Source organism: Patiria miniata, unplaced genomic scaffold (genome assembly GCF_015706575.1).
Source record: "Patiria miniata isolate m_02_andy unplaced genomic scaffold, ASM1570657v1 HiC_scaffold_14, whole genome shotgun sequence".
NCBI lineage: Eukaryota > Metazoa > Echinodermata > Asteroidea > Valvatida > Asterinidae > Patiria > Patiria miniata.
In genome coordinates this window covers 11,339,032-11,358,708 of record NW_024037052.1, presented here as the reverse complement: position 1 = coordinate 11,358,708, position 19,677 = coordinate 11,339,032, and the positions used below count along the sequence as shown (strand labels likewise).

At 43.8% G+C, this 19,677-nt stretch overlaps 1 protein-coding gene across 1 annotated transcript in view; it reads right to left on the bottom strand.

The window, feature by feature from the left end:
- Positions 1–19,677, bottom strand: part of LOC119722047 (cytoplasmic dynein 2 intermediate chain 1-like) — a gene marked incomplete at its 5' end in the record, with an annotated part of 71,559 nt that overhangs the window by 13,180 nt on the left and 38,702 nt on the right. The window contains 1 exon segment of the mRNA XM_038192035.1: positions 16,178–16,250. Within this exon segment, the coding sequence (XP_038047963.1) occupies positions 16,178–16,250 (73 nt within the window).

The following is a 19,677-nucleotide window of genomic DNA, read 5'->3' as shown; positions in this document are numbered from 1 at the left end:
ACAAAGTCAAAAAAAAAAAAAAATTGAAAGGATCTACCTATCCAGAACCCTTCTCATCAGATGAGTTGCCTATTGACAGAGACTTGGATGACCAAATCATCTTATCAAACGTTTGAGGACATCTTGTAAGAAAAAGCATGCATATATACATTTTGGATATTATCACAAAATTGGATTTTTAATTCTCTTGTATATGGGCAGTTGAAAAGTGTACAAACCAAATCTCTCCCCCCCCCCCCCACAGCAGTGTGATTTGGGTCTACGAGCGAATACTTACCTGTAGAATATTACTTATGTATATTCCCTATACCTGCAGGTATTTCCCGCTAAGAGTTTTATATAGTAGCGCCCTCTGGTGTCCTACCCATAATATCCCGCGGCATACGTGCCTCGTGAGCATCCTCTTTTCTCAAGCGTTAAGTCAAATACTCATGGCACCGAGAAGGGTGGGGTAGGAGGTTCTACAGGGGGGTGGGCTGGGGGGGGGGGGGGCTGTAGCCCCCCCCCCCCCCAATTTTGTCTAGCCCCCCAAACACATTCCATAAAAAAAAATTGCACAAGCCAAATGTAAGAATGTGATGTACATGCGAACGGTCTCCCCCTAAATATATAGTCGTGAGAAGGGTGCATTTGTACACTTTTAGCTAATATAGTGTGCCTGATTGTAGGATTTTATCAGCGCTCCCCATTGAAAATATTGCACGAGTGAGACGCTGCTATCAAGACGGTAAGTAGCCGGTAAGTGGCGGAATAACACCGGGGCCCTCGCTGAGTTCTACCTATCCTGAGCGGGTGGTATAAGTCCTACTAACCGCTATCTCACCATGGCCATCTCTATGTTCAGCATTGTTCCTGTATTATGCCTCCGTTTCGTCTCGGTATCATCATCTGTGCTTGGCTTTGCTTTAATTTATTTCGCTTTAATTTACAGTAATTTTTTTTGCTTTTTGTTGTTTTCATATAAGTTTGCAATGCTTCATTTTTTGTTCCCATTTCATTGCCATATTTTCTTTGTGTTATTCATATACATATAAATATATATATATATATTTATATATATGCAATAAATTCAGAATATGAGTTAAACAAACTTTGGCATATCTCTCTTCTGGACAGACTGTTTCGTACCATAAGGCACTCATCAGCAGAATGACGAAAAATAGAATACAAGTAGCATCTTACCTTATTTCGAATCAAGCGCGCGCGCACGCGTTATGTCATTGAAGTTAGTACGCGTTTACGTCACTGAAGTAAGAACACATATGTCTCGATGCCGGCACTTGGAGACGATTTCGCTTCTCTTATTCAGTGTACCTAGATCTGGCCTACATATGATTATGTACTTCTCTGCTATACACAAATTGCATCTCTTGTTTACGTTAGAGTATGGCAGTGCTTTCAGAACAATGTCCCAATTAATTTCATAGTCTTTCCCCTCGTCCTTTAAGTCCCATATATGTTTACTTAGCTCTGTTTGCGCCCTCTTGCTCTCGAATCTGAATGACTGCTTGTGGTTCGCCAGTCTCGCCTTGAAGGTTGTGGATGTCAGCCCGACGTATGCCTCCTTCCTGCCTTCGCTCGTGACGGTGGCCTGGTACACGATGTTCTTGCTGAGGCACTCCCCGTTCAGCGGGCATTCGGCATTGCAGGGGCAACTGCATGTTCTACCACCGACGTCGTCCTCTTGTTTTACCTTTCGTTTGTTGATTGACTGGATCGTTGCCTTCATGTTTGGCATGCAGCTGTACGATAACTTTACTGTGTTCCGGTTGAGCACTTTGTTTGTTTAACTCATATTCTGAATTTATTGCATGGTTATAGCTCTACAGAGATGTATCGAGCACTGTGAATTGTGATAGAAGACGATTTCATTGGATATACTAGCTCCTATTTTTTATAGTTGAGCACTCTCCTGACGTCGCACTTCAAAATGGAAAGAGTGAACATTGAATATTCGACGAAGAATATTCCAGTAGCATCGAGAACAACATACCTCAAGCGCCTGATCGAGAAAACGGAAATGTTCATCAAAAGGATTAGATGGAGATCATTCTTCTTTCTGAATCCGGAGCTGAACAAAGAAAAGGCGGAGAAGGAGGAAACATATGGATTTAAGTCGCGGAGAACACCACCAGTCATCCCGGAACTGAGAGAATTCGAAGACAATTTGGTGAGTCTGATTCAAAACGTCGAATTTGAGAAGACCACTAGCCAGTTTCAACACAAATTGAACGAAGACATCAATACGATTAGGAACGATGATAAGCTTACCGTCAAGGCTGATAAGACTACAAATTATTACAAAATGGAAAAAGATGACTATGTAAATCTTGTCAGGGCGAATGTCACCAAAACGTTCAAGAAAACCGAGCAAAACGAAGTAGCGGAAATAAATCGCGAAGTGAAAAGAATTGCTAAAAGTCTTGGACTGGGCGACCGCATAGATAAATTGGCCGAGAGGGAAGTCTTCATTACTTTGAAGGACCACAAGGACAACTTCGGTAACAAACCATCATGTCGACTGATCAGCCCAACCAAATCAGAGATAGGACATGTAAGTAAAGTGATGTTTTCTATTTTCTGGGGGTCTCTTTGAATACTGCCAGACCGTCGTCCCTGTATAGTCCCACTCTATTTCTGTACTTTGGATTCAGGATCGACAGCATACATGCTACGACCAGCTCGCATGACTCCGCGCCGTCGAAACTGCCCATCGTGACATCGAATTTGCTGTCTACATTACGCTTTTTCCACGGTACCTGGTCGTTGAATACCACTGTCTGTTCCGCGTGGATGATGATATCTTTCTCCTTGCTGCTAATGTTCTCGTAGTTTTCTGCGAACCCTAGGGCCTTCAGGAGAAGCTTTTCCGTTATCGAGGGGTAGAACTCCACAAAGCAAAATTTATGAAGCTCGATTCTTGCTTGCTTGGGATCAGAGACCACGGCTGACGCAGTAGGTCTGGTCGCCCCAGAAGAATTATCGGTGGGTTGCACAACATCCGAACGATTTTCTGAAACCAAGGCTGGCACGGCCAAAAGGAAGCGATGAAAATGACTCTGCACTCCTCTTTCTCAACCTTTGTCAATACTCTTGGCAGGAGTGAGATTGGTGGAAAAGCGTATGCCAGCATGCCCTTCCAACTGATGGAAAACGCGTCTGCAGCCCATGCCTTTGGGTCCTGGTTGCGTGCGCAATCCACCGGTAACTGATGGTTCAGTGCCGATGCAAAAAGATCGATGTGAGGATGATCCCATACTTGGAAGATCGACTGAACTACTGTCGGGCGAAGAGTCCACTCCGTTGGAAGGACCTTCCCCCGGGACAGAGCGTCCGCCATGATATTCAGTTTCCCCGCCAGGTGGACCGCTGTAAGCGTAACCTGTTTCGCTTGACACCACAGCAGGAGCTCCCACGTGTGCATGCACAACTGCGGGGACCGTGTCCCGCCCTGGCAGTTTATGTAAGACACAATGGTGGAGTTGTCCGATTTTATGAGGACTACTTCCCCTGTCACCCGTCCGACAAAGTGCTTCAGAGCCCGAAAGACCGCAAGCAGTTCCAGGATATTGATGTGGCACTGTCTGTCCGCCTGGGACCAAGACCCTGCTGCTGATTCTATTCCAATATGTGTCCCCCAACCTGTGTTGGAGGCATCCGTCACCAGAGTCACAGAAGGCTGTGGTTGTGGAAAAATCAGTCCCGCCTTGACGTTTGTTCGCTGAGACCACCAGTCCAGATGGGGGCGAATCATGTTTGGGATTGGCACTGGCCGTTGGATTTGGTAAATGCACAGTCGGTAGTGGGCAAGTAGATGTAATTGTAGTGGGCTCATCCGCATCCTGCACCATGGAAGTACATCCACCATGCTTGCCATTAGGCCCAATAGCCGAAGCCAGGCTATTGCCGGGGCCACGCTGGCAGTCTGGAACAGGGCGATGCAGTCCACAAGATTTTGGACTCGCTCCTCGGTTGGGAAAGCCAGCCCTCGCTGGAGGTCCAACTTTGCTCCTAAGAAAACTGGGTGCATCATTGGGTTTGGTTGGGATTTTTTGACGTTGACCAGGAACCCCAACTCTGAAATGATGTTGCAGGTGACTTCGAGTGCCCAACTCGTTTCCTCCTTTGTCTCCCCCACAATGAGCCAATCGTCCAGGTAAACAAAGATTTGCATCTGACGTTGTTGGAGGATTCCAGCTACGACCTTCACCAGTCGTGTGAATACCCTCGGGGCAGTGGAAAGGCCGAAGGGTAGCGTGAGGAACTCGTAAGTCTGCTGATTGTAACGAAAACGAAGGGATGCCCGATGTTCGTTCCACAGCGGTACATGTAGATAGGCGTCTTTGAGATCGATCGACACCGCCCAAGTTGAAATGGGTTATGAATCCAAAACTGTCCTCAGCGACTCCATCCGGAACCGTTTGGGTCGGACATATTTGTTTAACGGCCGAAGGTTCAAAATCGGTTGCCATTCTCCCGTTTTTTTCTTTGGCGCTAGAAAGAATGTCGAGAAAAATCCTCAAGCCGCATCCTCTGTTGGCACTCTGCGTATTGCCCTTTCTTTAAGAGGGCAGATATCTCCGACTCCGGAGCGTGACGCTTGGTCTTGTCAGATGGAATCGGTGTTACTCTCGGTAGGTACGCAGACGAGGGAGTACTTGTGAACTCTATTTCATAGCCGGAAGTTACTGTTTTGAGTACCCAACCGTCGTTGCACAAAAGGGCCCAAGTCCTTGCAATGAGTCGACCCCCTACGGGCCCTGGATAGGGGGCCGTGGGAAGGGTGCCGTCACCGGCGCCAACCACCGCCCCGGTAACCTCCGCGCGAAGCTTTGGAGCGGGGGGTGAAGCCAACTCTACCCCGGGTATGCGACCCAAAGGCCTGACTCTGTCCCACTGTTGTAATGGCCTTGTAAGACGAGCCCGATGGGTTGGAGGCAAATGGCTTCAACGGTTTACGGGGGAATGTCTTGCCCTTAGTCGTTGCACTGCCACCTCTGGCCGGACGAGTGCTGCCCTTTGGACCCTGTCTATTGAGATTGATCTTGTTCATAGCTTTTATCCGCTTCGCTTCAGCTTGCATGATCTCTTGGAATTTCCCTCCAAACAAGTTGGAACTCAGTCGGGGGAGGGATTCCAGGCTGGACCTCAAACCATCAGAGGGAACAAAGATTGTATCCAACACGTCATCAAGGACACCCGCATAAACTGGTCCATGCACAGCCGTAGCCCGTCGTCAAGGCAACGAAATGCTGTCTCAGTTGCCTCTGGTGACACCGGCGAGTCTGCCTCACAAGAACACACCAAGTATTCTGACAGGAGTCAGAAAACATGCCACTCGAATTCCTGCACGTGAAGCTGTGTCAATCTTCAGTAATGACTCTTCAAAAATATTCTTATCTTTTGATGGAAAAGGTGATTTAGCCGAACTTCGGCCACCCGAATCCGCCGCGATTTTATCACGTACCGTAGCGGGCATGGGCGGTACTGATAAAAATTTATCGAAGTCCGCCTGAGGTACTCTGAACGGGCGAGTTTCACGGCGCACGAACGGACGTATTTTTTTTACCTCCGAAAGTGTGTTCATGCGATCGACGCACAGCCGATCAAACGGAAGAACCGGAAAAAATTCCTTCGGTTCGACCGGCGCGGTCCGGCGCTTAAACGATTGTCAATGCCATCTTCGGGCGGGCTCCGGTGTCGGTCGCACCGGTCCCTGCCTCGGACCCACCGGGAACCACACCGGTTTCGGGGGCTGTTCTGGTCACACCGGGGCTAACGTGGCCCGTCGCTATATGCCCCGCCGGCATAGCTTCGGCCCGGGAATTATCCTTTTTCTTCCCCGGCTTACGTTTGGAAGCGAGCACGGGCTGCCCGGCTGGGGGCGCCGTGTCGGATCCCACACTCAAACCTGCTTCGGGCATGTCCCCCGATTGAGTGGTAAGGCTCGGACTCTCGGTGCCAGTGACTAAACTAAATTCCGGAGGCCTCACCGGCACGGATTTAGTAGTATTGCCCAATGCTTTACTTGTGGCCAGAGACCCTTTAGTCATGACCCCAGAAAGCGGTGATTGTCCCGCCGATGTCGCCTTGCTCGGTGCCCCGGAAGACACACTGGCTGCCGAATCACCCGAGGGAGACCGGGAACGCATCCATGCTGCTACGGCCTCCCACTCTGCTGACCCCCACTTCTTACAAACCGAGCACGGCACTCGCCGGTTACGCCGGTTACACCAGCAAAGGCACAAGTCTATGTGGCGCACGGAAATTGTTGATAGCTCGACCACACAAAATCACCACGGTAAACTTCAAGAGGTATGCAGCTGAGAAAAAAAATAGCAGTTTGTTCTTCACCTGCACTAGCCTGACCATGGGGTTCACGACTTTCTGAGATTGACCATCTGAGTAGTCGTCATCGATCAATATGGATGGAAACATCGACATCCCCCGCAAAAAAAAAGATTCTTTTGTCCGTTAGAAGGTGGGACTCAAATCCTTGGCAGGCGCCCTTCGACGGGAGAAACAGTTCATCAAGCATGTGGAATGGCGGGCCGAGGCCGTTAGGGTCTGCATTCATGAAAACTAAAAGAGTACCGTGTACAACCCGTGGAATTGACAGTGAAAATAGCGGTCAACACGTCTGCTGATACTGTCGAGTTGGGATTAAAAGATTAAACCTAACGTACAACTGTACTTCATCAGGATAAAGATGGAGGCTATGGAATGGAAGTTGTGTTTAGGCTGGGGTTCATTGTGAAGAGCAGCTGCCATCTAATGACCGAATTGACTCTGTAAACGAGAATTGTCTAGCACATCTAGAGGGACGAGTTGCACACAGCCACAGTCAGTGGTTGAACAACTCCCTCGGAGACAATGGACATTACATGCAAATGTACACCGTACACTGTACCTTTGCAGGCAGAAACATCGATGCACGGCTAAGCATTGTGCGGCATGTCCCTTTGTCCTCGAGCCACCCAACCGTGTCTACTGTACAGAGCACGGCTTGTAACTCAACTGACCGGCCGTTTCATCAACGGTGCCCGACAGATATAATCGGCACATAGGGTCGACAATGAAGCCGATAACAATTGCAAGGCTTGCAATGAGTGGGCTAAAAAAGCCGAGTCCTCATCCCGGTAGCATTTTCCACGGTGGGATCATGCTTCTTTTTTTTCCTTCTTTTTAAAAATAAATCGCCCGAATTAAAATGAGAAAAACGAAGCGGGCCGATGATAGTAATCCTGTTCCCTCCTGAGAAATGGACGCATATTTTCCGCTGTCATACTGCTGTTGATGTGTTCCACACATACTTGATCCAACACATCCTTGAGTATGAGGAACACTTTGTCACTGTTAAATGTGGAGCCCGTCCTGCGCTTGAAAGATTTATGATGGGGCGGAGGGGGCTCATCGGCGGAGGGTAATTACCGTATCATGTCCCTCTGCACCAAACGGAGTTCCGTTTGGGCGATGGACAGCCGCTGTAATTGGTCTGGTTATTCCTCATCATCGCATCAATCAGCCGATTGTAAGGGCCGAGTTGACTTCGGTGAACGAGAGCCGTCTGGAGGGGCGAGTTGTACAGAACCACGCGGCTATGGCTGGACAACTCCCTCGGAGACAAGAGACATCAATGGGTGAAGACTCAACACAGGCGGGATCATGACGCACGGGTAACTGTGTGCAGTAGGTCCCGTTATCTCTGGTCCACCCAACCGTGGCCTACGGCCGATGCATGTGAAGCGCTCGTTGTAGGCTGGGCCTCCCGGTGTACGACCAACCACGTATGGTATACATTGTACATGTATATTGTACAAAAAATATATCTTGTTGTGCTTGGACCACCCAACTGTGACCAAATCCGATGCCCAGAATGGTCCCTCAGAGCGAGATAGAATGGGGCCGTCGGGCTGGGGTACCCCCGGGCAACCTGCTGTGTCGCTCATATCATACTCGGCCGAAAGCGCCTCAGGCCCCGTAGGCTGAGCGAGCGCTGGTCGGTCCGATAGCCCGTGCAAAAAGCCTGTCCCGGCAACCAGTGGTACTCGGCACTGTGTCGGGAGGGTACGGCTGACTAGAGCCCACTTAAGGGTGGCGGTTAGTCCCCTCAGGCTGCCGGGTGCTCGAGGAAGGGCCGTGGGCTTTAGCGGCGCTCGTACCTGAGCCACGCCTGCCCTGTCGGCCCTTTTTTAGGTTTTGCTCCGGTACATGAAGTATGTTTTATAGAAACCTTGCCAGAGCATGCATTTTGTATGGGTGTTCTGTTTGCATTGACCGGAGAAGGAGACCGAGGTCCCTTTAACTGGTCAACGAAACTGCCAACGCCCCCAGCCAGCAGTGGCTGAGGGTGCTGGACGAGGGATTGCTGCCATGGTAACAACGCAGCATTAACGGCAGAGTCCCCCGAGAACTCGGTCTGTCCGGTACGAGAGCAATTCTCCCCGGTTAGTGACAGATTGGTTCTCCCAAAACAAGAAGATGATGAGAAACTCTACAAACTGTTGATTAACTCTTTTAATTATAAACTTCTCTTAAGCGAAAAAGGGTAGTAAATTGACGAGGAAAAACAGGAGCTATTTTACACACGTCCTACCCGACCTGCCACTAAGAGAAAAGAGGATGCTCATGAGGCACGCATGATGGGTAGGACACCAGAGGGCGCTAGTATATAAAACTCTTAGCGTGAAATACCTGCCGGTATAAGTAAAATGCATAAGTAGTATTGCTCTACGAAAAGGACAAAAGCAAATTTCCTCTAGCAGAAATATGAACGTTTGATACCATAAACCAATATCATAAACCAGAATGTGCAGTGTCAAGTTTGACACTCCATCCAAACAACTTCAAACTTGACACTGCACATTCTGGTGTCCCGAGCAATACACCCGCCAAGTTTCTACTTCATACAGTGCCTGGTTCTGGAGATAATTAGAGTACAGACAGACAGACACACAGAGATTCTTTTCGAAAAAAGCTGCAAAAACCGCAAATTGGCCCCTTAATGAAAGATTTTTGCCTGTGTTCGCAAGAGTATGGCGCCACTGATGTCACAACGTGCGTAAAGTTTGGTAAACAAAGAGACGCGTAGCTGGCTCCATTGTCTCATAAAAGATTTGGCCTGTGTGAGAGTGCACGTACATCATCACAGCTGACCTTCACTGGGGAGCTATTGCATTATCACCAATGGGCGCTTCGCGGGGGGGGGGGGGAATCCATTATCAACAATGGGTAAATAAACAATTGCACTTTTCTTTCTCATGTTTTGTTACTATATTTCGAAGAATCTCTGTATGTCTGACCACATGTAAAAAATGTGCGTTCAACCTGTGACGTGAGTGTGCGTTTAACATGTGAAATGAGCAGTTCTCAAAAATGCTACAAGCAACTAATACCAGCAGCAAAGCAATTTGCCCTTTCCGAACAGGCACATTTTCAACGACCACTGCACTACTACAATAAAACCTAGACACGACATTTGCTATTGCGCCTGTGAGCAAAATGCTGTGTGTATTACGCAAACGCCCTTCATGGGCGTGACACGTAGCGCAAGAGAGCAGTCTCACTACGCAAGTGTTATTTGAAATCTTTTGGTCCCATACGCATGCGGGAAAATAATAAGTGATGCACAACATTGGCGCAGGTGTCATATGAAACTCGGACTCCTTTTCCCTAATATTGGTTAATCCCTCACATGTGACAGGTCACTCTCCCATATATGATCCTAAAAATAGCATATTATCATACTTACGCATGCGCAATACTACTAATGAATCCATATTTCATGGAGTCTACAACATCAAGTAGCTCCAAACAACTCAATAAGGAACACAGATATTCCATCAATTCTACAAGAGAAGTAGAAGAGGCACTTAATTCAATGAAAGACAACAAAGCACCGGGCATTGATGAAATCACTAGCGACATCATTAAACAAGGAGGAGATGAGATTTTACAACAATTAACCCAACTATTCAACCAGATATTTGAAACCCAGAAAATACCAACATCATGGAAAGAAGCAAAGATGATTCTTCTGTTCAAGAAAGGAGATAAAGCAGATGTCAAAAACTATCGTCCAATCAGCCTTCTGTCTCATCTATATAAGCTCTTCACAAAAATAATCCAGAACAGAATCAAAGATGCGCTCGACGACAACCAACCAAGAGAACAAGCTGGTTTCAGAGCTGGCTTCTCAACAACAGATCACCTACATGCAATCAATCAACTGATTGAAAAGGCTTGTGAATACCAACTCCAACTGTGCCTAGGATTTGTCGACTACCAGAAGGCATTCGACTCTGTCGAACATTCTGCCATGTTCGAGGCCTTGAGAAAGGTGAATGTTGATGAAGGATATGTCCGAATTCTAGAAGACATTTATACTGATGCAACTGCCCGTATTTATATTGACAACGATGTATCCAGGACTGTCAACATCCAGAGAGGCGTAAGGCAGGGCGACACCCTTTCTCCAAAGATATTTACTACAACTATAGAGGAAGTGTTTAGAAAGACAGACTTGGATAATGGTGTTAATATTGACGGAGAACCTCTCACAGACCTGCGATTCGCTGATGATGTGGCAATGATTTCAACAACTGTTAAAGGTATGGATGAGCAGCTATCCAGCTTAAACAAAGAGAGCAAGCTAATTGGCTTAACCATGCATAAAGACAAAACAAAGTACATGACAAACTTTGAGACCCAGGAAGATATTGAAATAGAGGGACGGAAACTAGAGAAGGTGAACAACTATAAGTACCTTGGACAGACACTGAAAATGGAGGACACCACGAGAGAAGAGGTGATGATGAGAATCAAAGCAGGGTGGATGAAATTTGGTCAACACAAAGACATGCTAACAGACAACAAATTACCAATATCACTAAGGAAGAGACTATTCAATCAGTGTGTGTTATCCACTATGACTTATGGATCAGGAACTTGGTCATTAACTAAAGAACTTGAACAGAAACTCACAACAGCACAGAGAGCTATGGAAAGACAGATGCTTCACTTATCCCTACGAGATAGAGTAAAACATTAAGTAATTTGGCAGAAAACTGGGGTGAAAGATGTCATAGAAAAAGTCAGCGAAGCAAAATGGAGATGGGCAGGGCATATAGCAAGAATTCAGGATAATAGATGGACATGCAGATTAACAGATTGGCAACCACGAATGGGAAAGCGAAGGAGAGGAAGACCAAAGAAAAGATGGAGAGATGATATAACTACATATATGGGAACAGCGACTTGGACTAGGACAGCCAGAAACAGAAGTGATTGGAAACGTCATGAGGAGGGCTTCATTCGACAGCGGATGGACGTAGCCTGATAGATAGATAGATAGATAGACACCGGTGTCAAATGAAAATACAACTCCTATGAAAATCTGACTCTTTTCCCTTTTATTGGTTAATCCCTCACATGTGACAGGTCACTCTCCCATTATGATCCTAAAAATAGCATATTATCGTACTTACGCATGCGCAATACTACCAATGAGTCAATATTTGATGGAGTCGCATATTCACGCTACACTGGCATGAACATATATGGAAAATGTATAAAGTTTGCGCGTAAAACAAAGCCACATGACATTCGCGCATCTGGCCAGGCCGCATGACGCAGCCCGTTTTGTTCACAGAATTTACAACATAAAGCAATTGACCTATCGCGGTACAATCGCATTAGAATTGCGTCAACGCGGTTTGTGAAATATTGTCCAATTACATGATATACAAAATGGACGCGGAACGCGCAACATCTGAGACAGACAAAACTTTAATATAGTGTACAAAAACTCCATAGGGTTGTCTAAGGGGCGTGACCCATTCGCGAACGGCGATAGGTCAATTAATGTCGTGTCTAGGTTTTATTTTGTATGCCTTGCATGGGACACACAGCGTACGCACACTGTACTGTCCTGGTTTGCGTGTGAAGTACGCACAATTTCCTGTATGTGCAAAAGTAATAGCCACCGCGTCTTCGCATGAGCGTCAGGCGTTGTTGGTGCGTGAATGCGTTCGAATTCAACTTGAGATGGTCGCTGAGACTAATCCCTGCCGCCAATAACTTTGGATACATTCAAAATATGCAGTGGATGGATCAGGAACCAGTCTAGGTCACCCCCGCCTCTCCTTTTCTGGCCAGAGATGGGGTACTTGTGCATGGAGCCATAGAAACACTGAACCATAATGTTGGCACATTATACACAATCAATCGACCAGCCCACAGACACACAAAGCAGCATCAGTTATATGGGAAGTTATGATCCATTCTACACCCAACTTCCAATACAGGAGTTCCGGAACACGAAAACACATGCCAATGATTCCAATGTTGTTGGATATCAAACCTTAAATTGAGTGGTCGGGCACAACCCGACCACTCTTTGGATTTGTTGCGATTAATCTTTCTTTCTTTCTTTCTTTTTTTCTTCTTCTGCATAGCACGTTCGCGGGTTTTCTCCTAAACGGTATATGATATGAACTTGTAACTTTTAACATATATTGACCCTCATTCCGAGTGGTGCATGTTACACTGACGTCATTATGACGTCATCGGGTGTCAAATTACAAGCGATTTTCGTTGAAAAAATGACGATCTCCTTTCATCTATAACTCTTCAACAAAATGATCAATTAAGCTCCAACGTTGTAATCAGATAGACCATAAATTGATAAACATTTTTTGTCGTGTACGTAATCTCGCTTGACCTTTACTTATGGGTCTACCAGAAGGTCAAATTTAGGTGAATTCAAATGAATACATTAGCCTGAAATTGAAACAAAGCACAATTTCTTCCAAACTGTTTACGGTATGATCATAACACCTAGTGTGAACATGTACCATGTTACGAAGATGTTATAACTGTTGTTACGTTATCATGACGTCATCAGGTATCAAATTACAAGCGATTTGATTGCACGATTTGACAAAATACTTTGACCTATATCTCTTGAACTAAATAGAGTATCGTGTTCGTTTTTTCGTGAGGTTGTAGACGGTGCCTAAAGCAACATTTCTTATTCCCGGGCACAAAACTGCTTGACCTTTACTTCTGGTGTTACCGGAAGTACAATAGAAACTGAATCTAACTCTTAAACGGAAGCATTTTACTACAGACAAATACATTATGGAGGAATGCCAATCACAAAAACATTATTTTGACATCATCCACAAAAGGGCGCCCTCCAGCAGCACATAGAAAACAGTTGAATTTGTTTTTAATGTTAAAGCCCTCAATCAAATTTGTATGATATATTGCCCTTATCTATCCCGTGAGTAACCACAAATGAATTTGTACGGTTTCATAATCATGACTTCATCAGACCGGAAGTTACTGTAGGGAGAATTCAACAATGACCATTTTATTTTTTAATTTCAATCCATCATTTGATCCCTATCACATGAGTTTGTTTTTTGCCCCCCCAAAATGACATCTGCTACACTTAATATTGACCTTTTGCTTCCAAATACTGTGACGTCATCAAACTGGAAGTTAGCTGTTTTTATTACATACACTTAATTTCCATATTTCCATGCGTTATTTTTACTTAATGATAAACAAGTGTCCTCCCTTCCCTGTTTTGACTGATGACGCCATCAAACCGGAAATAACTTGTACGTGTACCCAACTGTTTACTGAAATTTATCATACCTTAAAAGACGCATTCTTTTTGTACAAAATAATTGGTACTGGAAATGTTGAAGTTCTTGGTCCTTTTTTTTCTGACATAAACATACTCATAACTTAACTGGACAATGTCTAATGAAATGGTTGTCTACCCGACCACTCTGCATTTGTAACAACAAACGCGAACCTCTAGTTCCATATATTCTACTAGGATAAATTCGAAATTTTGGTTTAGTCGTTAACGTAATTCCAGTTTTCTGCTAGTAGAAATTCACAGTTTGTACACTTCTTGACCACCTTTGTACAACAAAAATAAAAATCCAAATCTTATTCGTTGATAACGGAAAAATGAAAATTCAGAAAGAGGACTCCATTTCAACCATAATTCTGTTTTTGTTCTAGCAGATTTTTGAGAAAATGAGTTGTCCACTTTTGGTCCTCCATACGTTAGCAACATGCAGTCAATGCGAACTTGTGCGTGATCTACTTGCAACCCATGCGAAGTGTCACACTAGCGGACAGGTAAATTCTAACATAAGGAGTGATCAATTTGCAGCCAGTGCAAAGTGTCACTCGCTCGGTACGGCACAAGTCACTTTCTCATAGCCATGTTATAGTTGTGTTTGGGTGCTAGCAGCCTGCAGCAAATGCCAATCCCCACTTGTTCGGTATGGCGTGAGTTACTTGCAGCCTGTGCAAAGCCTCATGCAAACGGCTGGGTAAATAGCCACGTAACGGAAGTCTGCAATTTGCAGTCTGGGCAAAACCTCACTCAGCTAGAGCCGTAAGTACTGACAACCAACCAAAACTCAGCAAATTGGGGAAACAAACAGATGGTAGTTTTATTAGTAGAACTTAGCAGAGAAAAACACATATTTTTCCTGTAGTGCAGGCTGAGAGAAATTGGGAGTATAATGGTGGGCGGCCTGCCCACCATTATACTGTGGGAAATAAAATCTGACCAAAAATTAATGGCTAGCAAGGTACTGTCAGGGTTCTCCCCACGTACAAACGTGCGTATCGGCCCGATACGCTGGAATTGCGGCCCGACACGCCGACAAAAATGCCGATCACATTTTTCAGCCCCCGATACGCACAATATAATTATTATACAAGCCATTAAAATGCACAACATAATCGTTTCATACACCATTATTTCATCTTGACATGCAAAATCTTGACAAAAATCCCGCATTTCTGATGCATGCGTGATCAAAATGCACACGATGACGGGTCTTTCGCGTCAACCGCCAGCTATATATTAGCGCATACAGCACGGTACACTGGTTCCCTTCGCGTGCTAACAGTATCAATGCTATGATGAAGGACCGGAACCAGTGACTACTGCCTCGTGCGTGCATACATGATGATGATGTCGGCCGAAGTTGGATCGTAAAAACACCAAACAAACATCGATGGAGAAAGAGAATTTCTGCAAATTAATTCACAGAACGTGATCTTTATTTTCTGTGTATGTATTTTCCATTAAAATGACGAGATTGCAAAGCTCAAACTTGTGGCGAAACATCGTAGCGTGCTTCTTAGAAGCAGTAGGGCCGTACACAGTGCAGTAATTCACACTGATACTGCGCGATGCACGGCCGGCCAGACTGAATGTTGGCAGTGCCAGGGGCCGTGATCGATGTACGTTAAGCATAGTGGAATCAACCTCCTCAAATATATTTTTAATTAGGTGAGGCAAGTTTTAATCACTTCTGATGGTCAGTCTTGATAATTTTCGTGGTGCAAAGGAAAATAATCCATGCACAAAACTACATGATTCCTTGTTCAATATGCTCCATTCAATCATGTGTTTTTATTCCTCCATGATTCAATCAGCAGCCCAAAAAAATGGCGAAATAATTTTTCCGACCTACCGACGCTATTTTGAAAGCCATGTAGTCGGAAGCAAAAGTGATTTTTTTCTTCACCTTAATTTCTTAATTTGAAACTTGCTTGTAAATATAATCCATACTTTCTAGATCAAGAAGGTTTAACACAGGTTTTGAAATGTTGATTTTTTTTTTTAAGTTAAAAACGTTGATTTTTTTTTCTCTAATTACAAAAAATATCACAAGATCTCCTCTAAATTTTAAGGAAAAATATTCCTTAAAGACTCCCCAGATTTGCTCTAAAATGCACCAGAGAGCCTCTAAAGTTCAAAATTTTTCGGGGCCCTTAAGCGGGCCCGAACCCCACGCCGTGGCTTCGCAGGTTGGTGAATCACAACAAAACTTCCCCCACAGGTTTGAAAAAATCCTAGGGAGAACCCTGTACTGTGGTAATTAAATCTTAGCAAATGGTTAACACCCTCAAGGGAATAATGCATATGTAGTAATTCTGTACGGGTGAGACAAGTGCAATAGAAAAGGTATTTGGACCTTTTGCAACAAAGCTAAGAATTGCCTTGAAAGTGTGTATATATCATATCATCCAGGCACAAAGTCCTTAGTCTACTACCACAATACCCAAACATTTAAGTTTGATTTCATAGTCCTTCGGAATACATTGAAGGTTTTCTCAAGAGCAAACTTACCATTTCTGGTGGTCTCCCTTGCAATCCACTGCGTGACGTTGTGTGATCATGTGACAAATGCATTGTCATTAGCCTTGAAGGAACAAAATGACAACATTAAAAGGGTTTTAATGAGTACAAACAAAAACTAGCAGATGCTGTATTTAGGGAAGATACAACATTTACTTTTGCTGTAATTTTCAGAAATTCATGGATTTTGGGGTTAGTATTCTTACAGCAAATATTTTTACACTGACCTGTTTAAAGTTTTGTGTTCGTAGATGCTAGAAAAACCAAGAACAAAACTTATGTTCTTGTAAAAGTTGTCTTGTGGACGCAGGAAAATTGTAAAGTTAGGGAACCGGTCTAGCTGGCACATACAAATACAAAACAAATACAAAACTGATGGTAGACAAAATGTGGACTAAATTTGGTTAATTGGAGGCAGTATTTGAAAAAAAAGCCACCTTTATCCAACACTGGTCGACTGACCATCATTTGAAATTGATACAAAAATGTCACCTTTCGTGAAAATGACAGCACACCTGGTGCCATGATTTAACTGGATGCTTCAGACTGTCATTCACTAACAGTCCAGTAAGGTTATTTCACAATGATTTGGTGTGTATTTTTTAACATTTGCCAATGTTAAAAATGAAAAAAGTAAGACTACTGCAAACTGCTTACTGACTGGATGGACCTGAAATATATAAATCTTAAAATTAATGTGGCCTGACGTTGCGAACTAAGCAAGTTCTTCTTCAGAGGCTAAAACAGAAATGACAGAGGTACATACATTAACATGGGGGTGTACACAAACATGCAGGGCTGAAAGAAGAAACACAAAAGGAGGATTAGTTGGGAAAGGTGTGGAAAGATGCAGGGGAGGGTGGATGAGAGAACAAAGAAACAAAGGGAGATGGCAAACCACAAGGGGTCTGGTATAGACAGGGGAGGGACCAGAAAGGGGAAGGATCAAAGGTCACATGGAGTGGGAACGGACAAAAGAGTGTGAGAGTGAAGGGGATGATGCGGGGGGGGGGGGGGGGGGGGGGAACAGTATGGAGGTGGAAAGGGATGAAAGGTGGGGGAAGATGGGTAAACACAAACAAGGAAGACCAGGAGGATTATCTGTAACAGAAGACAATGGAGGAAGAAAAGGATTAATCATTTCCAAGTTGGATGTTGAGACCATGTGGTTGAATAGTTCGAAGACGATTCATCCACACTTTCTCTCTGCTGAGGCGAATTGAGTCCTTGCGATGGCCAAGAGATTCAATGCCCTGCAAAATCATATAAGAAATGAAGTGGTTAGGCAGGTTGAAGTGATGACCAACAGGGGTGTCTAGTTTCTTGGTGTTGACCGTTGACCGGTGGGCATAGAAACGCTTCTTGAGCGTATTCTTAGTCTCACCTACATACTGCACTCCACAGACCCTGCAAGAAATGAGATATATGACATTAGAGGTGTTACAAGTGATGTTACCAATGGTTCTGTGGGTAGTGACAGAAGAGTGGCCCCTGCATCTTTCCACACCTTTCCCACCTAATCCTCCTTTTGTGTTTCTTCTTTCAGCCCTGCATATTTGAGTACACCCCCATGTTAATGTAGGTACCTCTGTCATTTCTGTTTTAGCCTCTGAAGAAGAACTTGCTAAGTTTGCAACGTCAGGCCACATTAATTTTTAGATTTGCAAATGTTGTATATTGCCTTTAACAATTAACACTTCCCAATTTTGACTGTCTATAATTAGGTGTTGGGCTATTGCTATTGGGCACCTATTGCTATTGTACGAATTTACTAATTGCTTTTCCACTTAAAAGCGGAAAAGCATTGTTCTTGTTCTGATTTTTTTTTCTTCTTTTTTTTACCTTTTGTTCCTACCCCAAATCCCATAGACTTTGTACACGTTTATTCACTGCGGCATTTTGGACCTAAAACAAACTCGTATTCTAATGAAACTTGTCCCATGTAAAGACCCCATAGTGACATTGTGTCCCAAAGAGTGACATAACGATGACGTCATCATGGGTCACGTGACGTCATCTTAAATGTGCAAACTTTAAGACCCTATATCTAGAGAACCGTAAGTCCAATTGGGTTGAAACTCGGTAGGTAGACCGGGATGTGTTATAGACGAAAATTGAGGTGACGTCATCATGACGTCATTGTGTGATTTTATATAGATTTTTTGAAGCTTTGGATCTTTAAGCCATATCTCACGAACCCAATATGTTAAATTCAAAATTCTTTTTGTATTAGGTTTTTTAGGTAACAGGGATATGTACAACATTTTGAAAAATGTCTGACGTCATGATGACGTCATCATAAATGCGCTTTTTTGAAACATATAAGGGAACGTCTGATCGTCATTAGACTTGGTGGGTGGGTAGATAATAATACTAGTACACAAAATCTTGAATGACGTCATAATGACGTCATCGGTAGATTTTTTTACGATTTTTTTAATATTGCCAATTTTTTTCTGCTTACAAAATTTAACACTTTATCAATCCGATTGTTTACAAACTTGGTACAGACTAAAACCACACTAAAATAATGAGCACTGCCAAGTATTGTTACGATGACGTCATCATTAGACATAAGGCGTCATTGTTAACTTGTATATTTTAAGTTCTTATATATCTCATGAACAGTCAGATTTGGTTGAAACTTGGTATGGGGGTACGCTGGGATGTGTTACAAATAAATATTGACGTGACATCATCATGACGTCATCTTGTGATTTTATATACATTGGCTATATATATATATTTTAAAATTTTTAAGACTTTTGTCGTATCTCACAAACGCAATATTCCAAAATTAAAATTCTTTTTGGATTAGGTTTGTTAGACAAAAGGTAAATGCACACAGTTTTGCACAAAACAGAAAAACATGACCTCAGTTTAAAAAAAAAACATAATGCGGAAAAAGCCGTATATTCTGTTGGAAACAGACATAGACCTCTAGTTTGTTTTTGTTATTCTTCAAGACAAATTCTTCTCCAGAACTGTTTGTCAAAATAAAAACCTATGAACTTTAATTGTCAATACATGAATGCACAGCCCACTTAAGATGTACTTTTTTGTTATAACGTCATGACAACGTCATCAAGTATCAAATTACAAGCAATTAAAGATTTCTAGATTTAATCACTGAAATTCAATATAAAATCAACCATGAGAGGCCGGAACTTGAATTTAATGGAATTAATATGATAATACATTATCTTCATTTTATCTTGTGCGCATCAAATCATGTGACACGTCCTTCTGGTCGAAACCGGAAGTGCATAATAATTTAAAATTGTAAAAAGACGTGAACTTGCTTTCAACAATGTTAGTCTCTGCCAATGTTGAAATTCACCAAAACATTATCGATTATGAGATGTTCGAGCGCCCTCTAGCGACAGGTTACAAATGTCAAAAACACATTTTCAGTTGATGTGTGTGGCGAAATTTGCGGTTATTGCTTCCAATTCGTATATATGATGACCTTAATGCAGACAACACCTGAG